The 17,253-nt window shown below is 36.3% G+C and overlaps 1 protein-coding gene across 2 annotated transcripts in view; it reads right to left on the reverse strand.

Annotated features, from left to right (window-relative positions):
* The window catches only part of EXOC6B (exocyst complex component 6B), a 619,674-nt gene that overhangs the window by 262,108 nt on the left and 340,313 nt on the right, over nt 1–17,253 (reverse strand). For both annotated transcript variants that reach the window (XM_080813943.1, XM_080813942.1), the window contains 2 exons: nt 16,196–16,330; nt 1,940–2,119 (listed from right to left, as the gene is read on the reverse strand). In XM_080813943.1, coding sequence (XP_080670069.1) covers nt 1,940–2,119; nt 16,196–16,330 — 315 coding nt within the window. The remainder of the gene's footprint in view (nt 1–1,939; nt 2,120–16,195; nt 16,331–17,253) is intronic.

Genomic DNA, 17,253 nt, shown 5'->3' on the forward strand with positions numbered 1-17,253 from the left:
TGGATATTGTTTTTTTAGAATAAAAAAAGCTGATCCTTATCTCTTCTACCTGGTAATGTGATAAATTAGATCAAAAGATTTTTAAATATCAAACCATCCTTGCATCTCTAGTATGAATCCTACATGGTAGTGGTAAATTATTTTCTTAAAACACTTAGGAAATGACTTGCTAAAATTTATTTATTGGTTCCTTGTTTGCTCTTTTGTGCTACTTTTGTCTTGCTTTGGTGTCAAGGTAAAACTAGATGAAATAACCTAGTTTTCTGCAGGCCAATGCTCCCACCAAGCAGTGTAAGAGGCAGTGAAAAACGGAGAGACACCAAACAGTTAGGAAGCAATGAGGACGAAAGGGAATAAAGCTACAAAGAAGGCAGACCTTTTCAAGGTGAGCTGAGCCTCTGCAGCCATCCCTGGAGGGATCTGCCCCATGTATGCATAGGAAGAGACTAAGAATCTGGGTTAGGTACAGGCAGAGAGTGACTCCTGGGCTGAAAAAAAATCACTGAATTATTGTTGCTTCCATGGGGCTGAAGTGCCAAAATTGGAGCTCTGAGGGCCAGTTACCTCCTCAAGACATTTTCTGAATTCTAAAGCTACACACCTGAGGAAAATAAGGGTCTAAGCCATAATCTCTGAAAAGCAAAGTAAGATTTCCCACAGTCTTAGTGTTTCATAGAAAAAGACTCACTAATGGGAGGATTCATGAGGATCTCAGGCGGGAGCTAAAGATCTTGAGGGAGTGGTGAACTGACACTGACAATCTCCAGCCTTCCTATAGGCAATGGCTGATCTGGGTAAGCCTCCCTCTCAAGACATTTGCCAAACTATAAAATTTAAAAAGGAAGCTGAAGAGATAAGGTTTTTATGAAAAGTGGAAAGTTCCATAGTCCTCTTGGTCCCGAAGAGACGACGATGTGCCAGGCTCTCATTAACAGCTCTGAAGAACCACATCCTAGCAACAGGGGCAAATCAAAGGTACACTGCATCTGCAACCCAGGCTGGCCCCAGGTTAGCCCACGATGGGATTAAGACGATGAGGCTCAAACCACAACCTACCTGCCCATACTACCTACTTCTTAATGGAAGGGATAAACCAATTCTGCTGGGAGATGTTACCACCTGGAACCCCGACGTGTTTTAAATGCAATGTTTAACACCAACCAAAAAATAATAGGAAAAGACAGGATCATATGACTGATAACTAAGAAAAAAAATCAGAAACAATTCCACCTACAGGTAGGGGAATGACGTTTCACCATTAGTGAAAAAACAACTTTAAAATGACTAATTAATATGCTCAAGAAAATAGAGAAAAGATGGACAAATTAGATAAAAAGATAGAGAACTTCACCAGAGAATTTGAGGTTAAAAAAAAAAAAAATTAAATGGAGGGGTGCCTGAGTGGCTTAGTCTGTTAAGCATCTGCCTTTGGCTTAGGTCATGGTCCCAGGGTCCTGAGATGGAGGCCCGCATCGGGCTCCTTGCTCAGGGGGGAGCCTGCTTCTCCCTCTGCCTGCCACTCCCCCTCCTTGCACTCACTCTCTCTCTCTCTCTCTTACAAATAAATAAAATCTTTTAAAAAAATTAAATGGATATTCTAGGACTAAAAGATATATACCTGGAATTCTAACTCTTAAGTTTTTCTTCTACCATGGCATTCACTATGCGTTTGCACAAATTACTTTAGGTGAAGTTAAGAGGAACAGAAACAGACATAATATTACAGACCATTTTCAAAATAAACAAAATGCAAAAGTCAATGAGAAAATGATGGGCGACGTCTCTAGATCTCACCAAGGCATGATAATTATAGCGTGAGCTTTTATATCCTAAAGAGCTTCCCAGTTAGTTAAAGCCCAAAAAGCATCTTTCACCAAACTAGATTTTTAAGAAAACTTTTTTCAACATGATGGGCAATGTAAAAGCAATTGTCACTTACAGGAAGGTGTGTGAATACCGCAAAAGTGCTTCGTAGAAAGGCAATGAGGTCTACTAGGTAATCACTAGCTTTGTTGCCCAAATCTCCAGTCATCCAGTCATAGTCGGCCAGCTGTAGAAACTGGTCGATCTTCTGGTTTAAGTTGGTATAAATTTCTTCTTCAGCTGCATGTCTGGCATCCTGTGAAATACAGAATTTTAAAAATCATTCATACTTCCAATATAATCGAAAATTTCCACTTGGAGACATTAACAGTTACATCCACTAAGGAACAGAATTGGGAATATTAAGTAATATCACAGTCTCCGTCAATTTTTCTTTTTCAAAAGCACAGTAAAGACTTTTCTATTCTGTATCTGCAAGACAAGCTAATGCTTTGCTTCACCAAATAGAGAATCTACCATTACTGCCCTCAACTATCTGCATCATTTTTTACTTTCCTACATTTGTTCAAAACCATATTCACTCTCAGGGTCTTATTCCTGTTCATCCCTTCCAACACTCCAAGAACCTCCCTTCCTATAATAACCTCTCTATAGCCCACACTCTCCTCACTTTGCTTAAAATAAGTATGCTGAAGTTTCAGCTTCATGCTATAAATATTCCCACTAGCTACTATCCTACCTCTCTTGTGTCTCTGTCATCAAGGACATTCAGATTGGTATATGCCGATGTTTCCTGAAATTTGTTCCAAGGAACACCAGATCTGGAAAATGCTAACACAACAGCACAAGAGTTCCAAGATCAAGTAAGTTTGAGAAACCCTGTTTAAGAGAATCATGATGTACACTAGCATATAAAAGGCTGTAAGAAGTATCATGGGACTAACGTTCCAAGAAAAATATTTTCAGGACAAACAGATCTACCTGAACCAGGGCAATTGAGATTCCAATGCTAACCATCTGTCAACATGGTTTGGTCCACAGTAACCTGTAACTTCATGCTACAATGTGCAATATTTATTTTTCAGTCTGATCTTACGTGGTCTCTGTTAAATCCTCTCCTAGAACTCTGTTTTCCTTTGGCTTTCACAACATAGTTTTCTCCTGGTTTTACTTTTACTTTTCTGGCCTGTAATGCTCTCAATTTCACTGGGTGATTACATCAACTCATAGAGCTTACACTATCTCTATCCAAACCTACCCTTGCTGAAGACCCATATATCTTTTTTATGTATATATTTATTCTTTTTCTTAGAGAGTGAGAGCTCGAGGGGAGGGAGGTGAGGTGGGCAGAGGGAGAGAGAGAGAGAATCTTAAGCTGGCTCCCAACTCAGCATGGAGCCCTACATGGGGCTCAGTCTCAGGAGTCTGAGGTCATGACTTGAACCAAAATCAAGAGTCAGATGCTTAACCAACTGAGCCATCCAGGCAGCCCAAAGACCCTTTAAGTCTGGTTATTCCTGGGCATTATGACCCACAGAAACTTTAAACACAGTGAGTCCAACAACACATGGATCATAATCCCCACTTGTCACCTGCCTAGTTCAGTCCAAGGCAGAGATCTACACAAGATATTGGATTCATTCTTTCCTTTATACTCAGTCACTGTGTCCTGTAAATTTCTAATTCCTAAATTTCTGACTCTGATCTTCCTCTTCATTCTCATCATTCTAGTGGCTGCATAATTTGTCAACGTATTTACATACTATAATTATAGGCACTGACTATATTTATAAGAACCACGTTTCAATGAGCATTTTTGTGGTTAGATAGTTTTCTTTTCATTAATAAACATTATTCTTACAAATTAAGACTTACAGAAAAACTGAGCAGAAAGTACAGAGCATTCATGTATTCTGCCCCACATATTCCCCTCCCACTGTTTACCCTATATTAAAACTTCTTTAGTCGAGTACAACTGTTACAATTCATGAACAAGCACTGATATTTTATTAACTAAAATCTATAGTGTGCATTGGGGTTTGGTCTTAGCGTGAAACAGTTCTATGGGTACTGACAAATGTGTAATGTCATATATTCATCATTATAGTATCATAGAAATAGCTTCTCTGTCCTACAAATCCACTTAGTTCTATCTATTCGTTCCTCCTTTGCTCATCCCCTGAATCCTGCCAATGACCGACCTTTTTACTTTCTCCATAACTTTGCCTTTTCCAAAATGTCACATACCTGGAATCTTACAATATGAAGATTTCCAGATTGACTTCTTTTCCTTAGCAATGTACATTTAAGCTTCCTCCATGTCTTTTCATAGCTTGATAGTCCTTTCCTTTTCATCACTGAATAATACTCCATTGTCTGAATGTATCATAGTTTGTTTATCCGTTCACTTATAGGAGGACATGTTGGTAGTTTCCAAGTTTGGCCAATTATAATAAATCTGCTCTAAGCATTTATGTGTAGGTTTTGTATGGCTTAAGTTTTCAACTCATTTGGATAATATGAAAGAGCATGACTGGTGGATTGCGTGGTAAGACTATCTATGTTCAGACTTGAAAGAAACTGATAAACTGTCTTCCAAAAGAGCATTACCATTTTGCATTAGCACCAGCAATGAATGAGAGTTGTTGCTGCTCCAGCATTTGGTGTTGTCAGTGTTTTGGATTTTAGCCATTGTAACAGTGTGCAGTGACATCTCACTATAGTTTTAATTTACAATTCTCTCTCCATTCCCTAATGAGGTGTCTGTTCAGATCTTTTACCTGTTTTTAAATTGGGTTGTTTGTTTTCTTATTGTTGAGTTTTACCAGTTCTTTGTATATTTTGGATATGTCTTTATTATTCTGTTTTGCAAATACTTTTTCCCTACCTATGGCGTGTCTTTTCATTCTCTTCATGATTATCGTTCCAAGAGAACAAGTTTTTCATATTAATAAAGTTCAACTTAGCAATATTTCCCTTGATGGATCATGGTTTTGGTGGTGCATCCAAAAAGTCATAGCCATACCCAATGTAACTGAGATTTTTCCTTCTTCCCATATTCTATAAGTTTTATAGTTTTGTGTTTTACATGTAAGTCTATGATCCATTTTGAACTAATTTTTGGGAACAGTAATATCTGTAATAAGATCTGTAAGATCTGTAATAAAAGTAAAAGTCTAATAAGTGTAATAATCTGTCTAGACTATTTTCACTTTTTTGCATGTGGATGTCCAGTTGTTCCAACACCATTTACTAAAAAGACTTTCCTTTCTCCATTAAATTTACTTTACTTGCTATCAACATTCAGTTGACTATATTAGTGTGGGTCTATTTCTGGGCCCCTTACTCTGTTCCTTTGATCTATTATCTATTCTTTTGCCAACAGCACATAGTCTTAATTACTGTTGCTTTATAGTTAAGTCTTGAAGTCAGGCACTGTCAGTCCTCTGTCAGTCCTCTAACTGAGAAGTTACTAGTCTAACTGACAAGTAACTAGTTAGAGGACTGTTATTCCTCTAACACTGATCTTCTTCAATATAGTGTTGTCTATTCTGGGTGTTTTGCCTCCTCATACATACTTCAGAATCAATTTGTCAATATTCACAAAATGACCAGCAAGGATTTGGATTGAAGTTGCATTGAATTTATAAATCCACTTGAGAAGAACTGATATCTTGATAAAATTTTAAGTCTTCCTATACATGAATATGGAACATATTTCCATTTTTTTTCATATTTCCATTTATTTAGATCTTTTTCTTTGACTTATTTTCATCAGGATTTTACAAATTTACTCACATAGATCTTGTTTATTTGCTAATTTTGTACCCATTTCTCTTTTTTGATGTTAATGTAAATGGCCCTGATGGTTTCCTTTGCTGTGCTGTTATAATAAGAAAGTATATGATTTCTGTGTATTAACCTTGTATCCTGAGCCTTGCTATATGCACTTACTACTTCCAGTAGTCTTTTTGTGAAATTTTTCATATTTTCTCCCTTTTTCCCTCACCTCTCAGCCCCGGCAACAACTCTTCTAGTCTCTTGTTTCTATGAGTTCAACTATTTCCTTAGATTTCACATATAAGGGATACCATGCAGTTTTGTCAGTCTCTGTCTGGTATATTTCATTTAGCAGAATGCCTTATAGGTTTATCCATGTTGTTGCAAATAACAGAATTTCCTTCTAAGGTTGGATGATATTCCATTGTGTATATGATGTGTGTGTGTGTGTGTGCGCATGTGCATATATAATTTCTTTATCTATTCATCCACTGATGAACAATTAGGTTGTTTACATATCTTGGCTATTGTGAATAATGCTGGAATGAACATAGAAGTCTAGAGAAGTCTTCAAGATGATGATTTTAATTTCTCTGGACACACACCCAGAAATTATATATGGATTGCTGGATGATATGATACCTCTATTTTTACTTTCTTGAGGAATCTCCAAACTGTCTTCCACAGAAGTTGTAACCACTTTATATGCCCACCAAGAGTGTAAGAGTTCCCTTTTCTCCACACTTTTGTCAGCATTTATCTTTTGCCTTATTAAAAAGTGTGAGGTGATATTTCACTGTGGTTTTGAGATTTGCATTTCCTTGATGGTTAGTGATGCTGAACACCTTTGCACGTATCTGTTGGCCATTTCTAAGTCTTTGGAAAAATGTCTATTCACATCTTTGCTCAGTTTTTACTTGGGTTATTTGGGGGTTTTGCTACTGATCTGTATGAGCTCCTTGTATAATTTGGATATCAAACCGTTATGGGGATATGTGGTTTGCACATATTTTCTCACATTCCATCAGCTGCCTTTTCATTTTGTTGATAGTTTCCTTTGCTGTGCAGAAGAGCGGTAGCTTGATGTGGTCCCATTTGTTCATACTTGCCTTTGTTACCTTTGTTTGGTGTCAAATACAAAAAAATCAAGGTCAAGATTAATGTCAAACAGCTTACCCACTATGTTTTCTTTTAGGAGTTTTATGGTTCAGTCTTAGGTTCAAGTCTTTGAGTTGATTTTGGTGGATGATGAAAGATAGAGGTCTGATTTCATTCTTTTGTATATGGCTGTCCAGTTTTCCCAATACCATTTATTGAAGAGACTATCCTATCCCCATTTTGTGCATTCTTACCTCCTCTGGTTGTAAACTAACTGAGCATGTATGCATTTACTTCTGGGCTCTCTGTTCTGTTCCACTGATCCATGTGTTTGTTTTTATGTCAATTCAATACCCATACTGTTTTGATTATTGCAGGTTTGTAATAAAATTTGACATCAGCAAGCATGATCCCTCCAGTTTTGTTCTTTCTCAAGATTACTTCAGCTTTTCACAGTCTTTTATAGTTCCATTCAATCTTTAATATTGTTTTTTCTATTTCTGTAAAAAATACCAATGGTATTTTAATAGAGATTGCATTGAATCTATAAATTACTTTGAGTAGAATGGACATTTTAACAATATTAATTCTTTCAAAACCATGAACATGGAATATCTATTTACTTGTGTCTTCTTCAATTACTTTCAACAGGCCTAGTGTTTTCTGTTTTAGAAGGCTATTAATTATTGATTCAATTTCTTCAATAGATATAAAGCTATTCAGATTATCTATTTCTCCTTGTGTGACTTTTGGTAAACTATGTCTTTCAGTGAACTGATTCAATTCATGTCAGTTACCAAATGTGGGTATAGGGTTGTTCATAATAGCCCTATTAATTATTCTTTTAATATCCATGGAATCAGTGATAGTCCCTCTTTCATTTGTGATATTAATAATTTGAGTCTTCTCTCTTTTGTTTTTGGTTAGCTTGGCTCAAGATTTATCAATTTTATTGATCTATGAACCAGCCTTTGGTTTCATTACCTCTTTTGATTTTCTATATCAAAACTATTCATTTCTGCTCTAATTTTTATTCTTTTCTTCTGATTACTTTGGATTTAATTTGCTCTTCTTTTTCTACCTTCTTAAAATAGCTGAGATTATTGATTTTAGAAATTTCTTCCTTTCTGGGGTGCCAGGGTGGCTCATTCAGTTAAGCATCTGCCATCAGCTCAGGGAATGATCTCAGGGTCCTGGGACCAAGTCCAGGTCAGGCTCCCTGCTCAGGGGGGAGTCTGCTTCTCCCTCTCTCTCTGCCTCTGCAGCCTACTTGTGTGCTCTCTCCCTCTCCCTCTCTCTCTCAAGTAAATAAATAAATCTTTTTTAAAAAAGATATTTCTCCTGGGGCGCCTGGGTAGCTCAGTGGGTTAAAGCCTCTGCTTTCGGCTCAGATCATGATCCCGGGGTCCTGGGACTGAGCCCCACATCAGGCTCTCTGCTCAGCAGAGAGCCTAATTCTCCCTCTCTATCTGCCTGCCTCTCTGCCTACTTCTACTTGTGATTTATCTCTATGTCAAATAAATAAATAAATAATCTTTTTTTTAAAAAAAAAAAGATATTTCTCCTTTATATAAAATTAATGCTATAAATTCCTTTCTAAGCACTGGTCTTGGTGATGCCACAGATTCTGATAAGTTTAATTTATTTTCAATTAGTTCAAAATACTTTTTAAAAATCATTTATTTATTTATTTATTTACCCACTGAGCAAAGAGCCTGATATGGGACTCCATCCCAGGACCTGGAGATCATGACTTGAGCTGAAGGCAGACACTTAACCAACAGAGCCATCCAGACACCCCTTATTAGAAATACTTTTTTTAAAAAAGGTTTTATTTATTTATTTGACAGAGAGAGATCACAAGTAGGCAGAGAAGTATGCAGAGAGAGAGGAGGAAGCAGGCTACCTGCTGAGCAGACAGCCCTATGCGGGGCTCGATCCCAGGACCCTGGGATCATGGCCTTAGCTGAAGGCAGAGGCTTTAACCCACTGAGCCACCCAGGCACCCCTTGAAATACTCTTTAATTTCTCTTTAAGACCTTTTATTTGACCCACATGTTATTTTGAAGTGTGTTGGTTAACCTCCAAATATTCTGGGATTTTAATTCCATGTGGAGAGAGCAAGTTTTGCATAATTTCTATTCTTTAAAATTTGTAAAGATGTGTTTATTAGCCAGAATATGGTCTGTTTAGGTGAATCCTCTTATGAGCTTGAGAGGAATGTGTATTCCACCGTTGCTGGATGAACTATTCTACAAATGTCAATTTGATCTAGTTGATTAATACTACAATTCAGTTCAACTACCTCCTTTCTGATATTCTGCCTGCTGGATCTGTCAATTACTGACAGATGGGTTTACCAAGATATCTTAGCAGGAAGAGTATTTATATAAAATACCATTTTAGTATCTTTTATTTTATTTATTTTTTTTAAGATTTTATTTATTTATTTGACAGAGATCACAAGCAGGCAGAGAGGCAGGCAGAGAGAGAGAAGGGGAAGCAGGCTCCCTGCCGAGCAGAGAGCCCGATGTGGGGCTCGATCCCAGGACCCTGAGATCATGACCTGAGCCAAAGGCAGAGGCTTTAACCCACTGAGCCACCCAGGCGCCCCCATTTTAGTATCTTTTAAATACTCATGTGTTTTTTCTCATTTGATCTACTAAAGAAGTTGAGAATTGTAAACAATTTTCTACTACTAATCATCCTTATATTCTTAATGTTACTTTTATTTCTACTTTTTATGTCCTTCTAGATTATGTTTAATAGTCTATTATTTGAGATTTTTACTTCAGTATTTAAATTTAATTGTTCAAATTATTCTTTGTGGCTTCTCTGTTTTTTAAATCATTATATTGACTTTGTACAAATAAACTGAGACAGTTTCCCTTTTTTAACTCTACAATCTGGAATAGTTTAAATTATAGAGAAATTATCTGCTTCATGAAGACCTAAATAAATACACTGATAAAATCATATGGCTCTTGCCCAAATTTTAGAAGTCTTTAATAACTTTTTAATTTCTTTCATAGTTATTAGTCAATTTTCTATGTCTTCATGAATCATTTATCACAATTTTCTTACAGATTCTCAAATTTATTAGCACAGTTACACAAAGTATTCTAAGTATTTCATTTCCTCTGATTATGAATCTCAAGTGATTGTGATTTATTTATTCCTTCCTTTCTTCTTTCTCTTCTTTCCTTTCTTCCTTCCACCCTTCTTTCAATCCTTCCTTCTTTTTCATTAGGCAAGATAAAAATTATTTTTAAAATGCAATATATCCAGAGAAAGACAAATACCGTATGATTTCACTCACATGCGGAATTTAAAAGACAGAACAGATGAACATAGGGGAAGGAAAAGAAAAATAAAATAAGACAAAAACAGACAGGGAGGCAAACCATAAGAGACTCTTAACTATAGGAAACAAACTGAAGATTGCTGGAGAGGAGGTGGGTGGGGGGCTGGTGTAACTGTGTGATGGGCATTAAGGAGGGCACTTGAGGGAATGAGCACTGAGTGTTGTATGCAACTGATGAATCACTAAATTCTACCTCTGAGACTAATAATATAGTACATATTAATTAAATTGAATTTAAATAAAAAATCTAATTTTTAAAATGCAACATATCCTTGCTTGAAGTCTCTCAAAGATTTTAGTAGGATAAAATCTAAATTACCTATTAATACAAAACAAAGTGTTCTACAAGTTGGCATGTAACTACTTCTCTATCTCATTGCTACCCTTATTCTACACTGAATATGTCTGTTTTTTTAATATTCTTTCATCTTTTTTTAATGATTTTGTTTATCTATTTCAGAGAGAGAGAGAGTACAAGCAGGAGGCAGGGAGAGAGAGAAGCAGACTCCACACTGAGCAGGGAGCCCGATGCGGGGCTTGATCCCAAGATCCCAGGACCTGAGCCCAAGGCAGATGCTTAACTGACTGAGCCATCCCAGAACTTCTTATTCTTTCATCTTTGTAAATGAAGTTGTCTCTGCTAAAAATGTCCCTTACCCAAAGAAAAAAAAAAGGGGGGGGTGCGCCTGGGTGGCTCAGTGGGTTAAAGCCTCTGCCTTCTGCTCAGGTCATGATCCCAGGGTCCTGGGATCCAGCCCCGCATAGGGCTCTCTGCTCAGCGGGGAGCCTGCTTCCTCCTCTCTCTCCCTGCCTCTCTGCCTACTTGTGATCTCTGTCTGTCAAATAAATAAATAAAATCTTTTTAAAAAATAAAAAATAGTTACGCTGAAAATAAATAAAAAATTAAAAAAAAATAAAATAAAATAAAAATAAAAATAAAAATAAAAAATAATAAATAAATAAATAAATAAAAATGTCCCTTACCCTGTCCTCAGCTTTTCTCCATCTGGACACCTTCTGCTGGTCCCAAGACCCACCATGTTGTGCCCTTTCTGGGAAGTCCTCCCTGAAGGTCTCAAAGGTGAGATACGTATCCTCATCTTCTGTGGAGTTCTCCTCTTCTTCTAGACCTAGAAATGTTGATTTCCCTTGGAGCCTAATCCTCTCACCTTTTCTCTATCTTCAATTCCCAGAAGAAAGCCAGCCTCTCGGCATTAAATACCATCTTTATAGAGATGAATTCTATATTTTTTATTTCCAGCTATGACTTTGCCCTGTCCATTTAATATCTCTATGCAGACAACTACTTGATACCTGAAGTAGAATGTGTCCAAAATGGAAGGCTTGACCCCACTGCCTCTCCCCAAGTCTGTTATTCTCTCCCCGCTCCCCATCTCACAGAACAGCGCCACTTCTCATCCAGTTTGCTTAGTTCAAAATCTTGGAGTTATCCTTGCCTCCACTCTTTCTCTTATAACCCCATCCCCATTCTAGCAGTAAAACTTGACCTCTCTACCTTCAACAATATTTCTTACCACTTTCATCCTACCACAGTTGTCCAAAAAAGCATTATCTCCTACCTAGATTATGCCAATAACGTTCCATTTAACAACCCCTCTTCTTCCACAATTACTGACCTATAGCATATTTATTCTCCAAACAGCAACCAGTGTTACCCATTAATATGTAAGTCAGAGTATCACCACCACTCCAATTTTCTAATGGCCTCATGTTTCAATTCAGAATAAAATCCTAAGTATTAACTGTGGCCTACAAGGCTAGAAAACATCTGACTCCTATCTCATTTCGTGCCACTTCTACCTCCAATGATGGATACATCACTGCCACACTAAATCCCTTGTTATTCCTTGAACACACCAATGCCTGTTCTTGTACTATTCCCTCGAAATGGAAAGCTTATCTCTTGGAAATCCAAATGATTCTATTTCTCATTTCATTCAGGTCATTTATTTTTCTTCTTAGTTCTTGTCATTACCTGAGATTAAATAAGATTCATCCCCAGCACAATATAAACTCTGTAAAGTCAAGAGACTTGTTTATGACATACATACCTACAAATTGCCTGGTATGCAGTAGGTGCTTCATAAAAACTTGTAGAATCGATGAGGGATTGAATGTATTTATGGTATTATCCTAGTACTTTTCACATGGTTCTTTATAGAAGTTACAGTGGCTGTCCTCCCTGCAGATTATAAACTCTAAATCCAATGACTAAGTCTACCCAAGAACCTACCAGATTGTTACATAGTAGGTACACAAACAACATCTGTGATGGAGTAAATTAATAAATAACCTCATTCTATTTTGTAAGAGAGTAAGGAAATTCTTATGAACAAGGGAAGCTAAGAATGCCAGCTTAATTATGTCACATATGGCAGAAACAAGAGGCAATTCTGCAGGAAAATACCTTGAAGACCTTCTGATTATTTTTGCCCCTTTTTTTAGCATAAAGGTTTCCATCTGCAAGGGAAAGTTTTCTGGAAACAGTAGCTTAGGAAAATACACAACATGTAGCTGTTATAATTGCCATGTTTATACTGAGTTCTGGGGTAGTTGGTCTGAAACAGTCCTGGTAAAAATAAACTTTCAGTGTGTTTCAAGCAATCAGCGTTTCCAATAAGCACTTGTCAACATGACCTTTAGTGGTCTCCAGAACCTCTCCTTTAGTAAGTATTTAACTGGCTACTCAACTCCTATGGCTTCCTGTCTGCCTTTAATTTTCCCTCAGCAATTTTACTGCTGGAGCAACAGCAAACTGCACAAGCCATCCTTTGGGAGGAATTCTGACCATAATTTGAAAAGCTCTTGAAATAAGAAAATTGCAGTGGTTTAAGGGAAGAGTAGCATAGTCCCCATATGAGAGACCAGTATAAATGAACTTCACGTTTTAACTCCCTAAATCCCTCTTTTCTGCTGAACATTAAACTACGGTCCCTCCCACATTTTCTTTCCTGGAGAAGTTTTGGCTTTCACAGTAAATCAAGTACAAATATTTTTTGATGAAACTATTGCCCATGCTCCACAATAATAATAATATTTAGTAGTAACTGTAATTCCTATTAAACTGTCTACAGCAATCCTAAAATTCTTAAAGCTCTTATCATACTCATTCCTGGGTTGTCTTTATTAGACAAATCTTTTCTTCACTAGAAATGTTTCAATATTAATATAACAAGACATTGTTGAAAAGATTACAAGTAATGATACCAATATAATGCAACATATAATAAAAAAATTTTTAGGTAATTTGAAACTAACAAACCATGGTGACATCATGAATGTATATCTCATCTAGCAGCTGACCTAATCATATATGAACATAAAGAATATTTTGTGAACCTCTCTTTGTTTTTTTTCAGCTATATTGAGGTATAATTGAAAACAAAATTATATTTAAAATGTGCACAGGGACACCTGGGTGGCTCAGTCAGTTAAGTGCCTGCCTTTGGCTCAGGTCATCATCCCAGGGTCCTGGGATCAAGTCACATATCGGGCTCCTTGCTCAGCAGGGAGCCTGCCTCTTTCTCCCTCTGGCTGCTGCTCCCCTGCTTATGCTCAGTCTCTCTAACAAGTAAATCAAAATCTTTAAAAAAATAAAAATTTAAAAATGTGCATTATGGTTATTTGAGATATATATACAATGAAAGGATTCTCATCATCTAGTTATTAATATTGATTACTTTGCATTTTTTTTTTTGGGTGAGAACACGTAAGTTATATTCTCTTAGAAAATCTCAATTATACAACACGGTATTATCAACTATAATTATCACGTTTTACATTAGATCATCAAATCTTACTCATCTTATAGTTGAAGTTTGTACCCCTTTACCAATTTCTATTTCCCCCATCCTCTAGGCCCTGGCAACTACTTTTCTCTGTTTCTGTGAGCTTGACTTTTTTTTCCCCCTTAAAGACTCCACATATATGTGATACCATGCAGTATTTGTCCTTCTCTGTCTGGTTTATTTCACTTAGTGTAATGCCCTCAAAGTCCATCCATATTGTCACAAATGGCAGAATTTCCTTATTTTTCTTGCTTGAACAATATTTCACTGTGTATGTATACCACATTTCCTTGACCCATTCATCTGCTAATATACACTTTAGTTGTTTGCGTATCTTGGCTATTGTGAATAATGATGCAATGAATATGGAAGGATAAATATCTCTTCAAGATGATGATTTTTATTTCTTTGGATATATGGTAGTTCTGTTTGTAATTTCGTGGCTAATCTCCATACTGTTTTCCATAGAGACTGTACCAGTTAACAGACCCAGGTACAGCACACAAGGGTTTCCTTTTTCCTAACAGCTTTGCAAGCATTTGTTCTCTCTTGCCTTTTTGATGATAGCTTCTCTAAGAGGTATGAGGTGATATCTCATTATAGTTTTCATTTGTACCTCCTCTATGGTAAGTGTGGTAAACATCTTTTCATGTACCTGTTGGCCATTTGTATGTCTTCTTCAGAAAATGTCTATTCAGTACCTCTGCCCTCTTTGGATTACCTGGGTTTTTGCTGTTGAGTTGTCTGAGTCATTTATACATTTTGGATGGTAACCCCTCATCAGATATATAATTTGGAAATATTTTCTCTCATTAACATCAGTTGCTTTTGTGTTTTGTTGATGGGTTTCCTTTGTTTCACAGAAGCTTTTTAATTAATGTAGTCATACTTATTTTTTCTTTTGTTGCCTTTACTTTGGTATTAAATCAAAAACTCAATGTCAACACCAGTGCCAAGGAGTTTACCCACCTTTTTTTCTTCTAGAAGTTTTATAATTTCAGATCTTACATTCAAATCTTTAGTCTATTTTGAGTTGATTTTTTTGTACAGTGTAAAAATGGGGGTCCAGTTTCATTCTTTTGCGTGTGGCTGTCCATTTATTGAAGAAACTATTCTTTCCTCACTGTGAATTCTTGTGTATATACTCTGTTGTAAATTATGTGACCATATATACACATGGGTTCTGGACTCTCTGCTCTGTTCCACTGATCTATGCATATGTGTTTATGCTGATACCATACTACTTTGATTACTATAGCTTTATAATATAATTTGAAATCAGGAAGTATGATGCTTCCAGTTTTGTTCCTCTTTCTGAAGATTGCTTTGGCTACATGTAGGTTCTTTCTCATTTCATTTCTTATAACAGAAAAAGAGAAGATCTTACTAATAGTTTTTATCTCATAAAACATGATAAGCAGTTATGAATCAAATTTGATTTCTTGTCTTAAATCCCCTTTCAAGGGAAGGTGCCAATAAATAGGGAAAGAGGATAAAAGGATGGTAAAAAGTAGACACCAGTGGACATAAATTATGATTTCAACTCTACAACTTTATATCTAATAAATATCAACCTCCAGATTTCAAAAGGATGAAAAAGATTTGATTCAAAACTAAAATAATCAAATAGTAACAATAATAACAAACCCCAAAACATACAGGTTGGCCTTTATGTCAGAATCTACCACTGTAGTGTTGTAGATGTTACCTTATTACTTTTTCTCCTTAATATTAATTTAGAGCTAAGATGGCAATATAAAGGCGTTTCATAAGGTTCTTTTAAATTAAGTCATTTACTCTCCAGAGACTCTCTGTCAATCCATCTTTTGTCCACAATAGTGTCATTTTTCCCAATTTATCAAAATCTAGATCAAAACTATGTTGGCACCTTGCAAAAGGATCATAAAATTGCTGACTACAATAGTAAGGGGCAGAAATTCCTCATTAAAAAGTAAGTTGAAAACAATTCGACACAGAGAAGCAAGACCAGCTAATTTAAAATATTTAATTGATGTTGATTGCAGCTATAACCACTATTCTCTAGACCACACTTAAGAACTCTTGACTAAGATGGGAGTCAATTGAGGAAATAGCCCTTTTCAAGTACAAAATACAAGAAGATTAAGCAGACAGAGTCATAGACATTTTTAAGTTTAAACATCTAGAAATTAGCACTGGTATTTGTTCTTCTAAGAAATCATAAGCACTTATCCTTAAAACCACGTTAGGAATCACACTATTATGGATCTTGGGAGAGACAAAGACTCCTAGGTAGAATGCCCCCAGACTATGAGCAGCAGAGGCCCTAGGGTCTTCTCACCTTAAAGGTTGTGGTGCCGTAGAGCTTGGTGGTGTGGACAGTCTCTGGAAGCACATTAGTGATGTTGGTGATGAATTCTTCCAAGTACTTACAGGATTTCTCCAAGTGTGTTGTATTGATGATAATCTGGACAAGCTAGAAAATAACAAGCACATGTAAGAGTCATTTGACTAATCACCCCACGACGAATGGCTTAGTATGAATCTTCTGGTAGAAGAAAAAAAGAGGCAGAGAGACAGGGCCCATCTGTATTCTACAGAGGACTTGTCAGAGCATGGGCTTAGGTTGTACTTCCTCTACAAAGCCTTCCCTGGCTCCCAAAGCATCTTGTATTCCCCCTACTATATAGGAGCACTTGTCACTCTCTTTTAAACATATGTCTTCTTCTGTTTAAGAGACTAGACTAAGAACAAAAAACGCTAGTGTTTAGCACAGTGCCTGGCAATAAATAATTGCCAAATGAATTAAATAACACGAACTCCTGCAGAAAGAACAAAAATAACTGAAATCACAAGAAGTTTCAAAACTAGGCATAATGAACAGTGAGATGTTGGAATAGGCTGCAGGATATTAACAAACTGCATTAGCTTATGGAAGAAATAACATGGGCATTACAGTCAGAGAAACCAGCGAATTAACTACTTACAAATTATTAATCTTAACTTCTCTAAGTGTTTCTTTATCTGTAAACTGTTCATAGTAATTTCTAACTCACACGGTTATTTTGAGGATTCAATATCTTTTTGTTACTACTACTTTCCTTTTCTAACAAGAGAGAGCCTTAAAAACAACAGTGCTGGTAAGATAAAATGTCATCTATGAATAACTTTGAGAGGAGGATGAAAAAGAATGACTCTTATTGTCGATAAGAGTCGATATCTTATTGACTCGATATCTTATTGGGATAGCATTAAAGTTTGTAAAGTAGTTCACAATTCATTTTCTTACATTGTCTTCCCAGCAACCTGGAAAACTAAGTTAAGTGGGCATAATTATTTCTTCTATTTTACTAAACAGAAACCAAAATGAAATGATTTTCTCTAGATCACAGAACCTAA

This window comes from Martes martes, assembly GCF_963455335.1.
Source record: "Martes martes genome assembly, chromosome: 9".
Lineage (NCBI taxonomy): Eukaryota > Metazoa > Chordata > Mammalia > Carnivora > Mustelidae > Martes > Martes martes.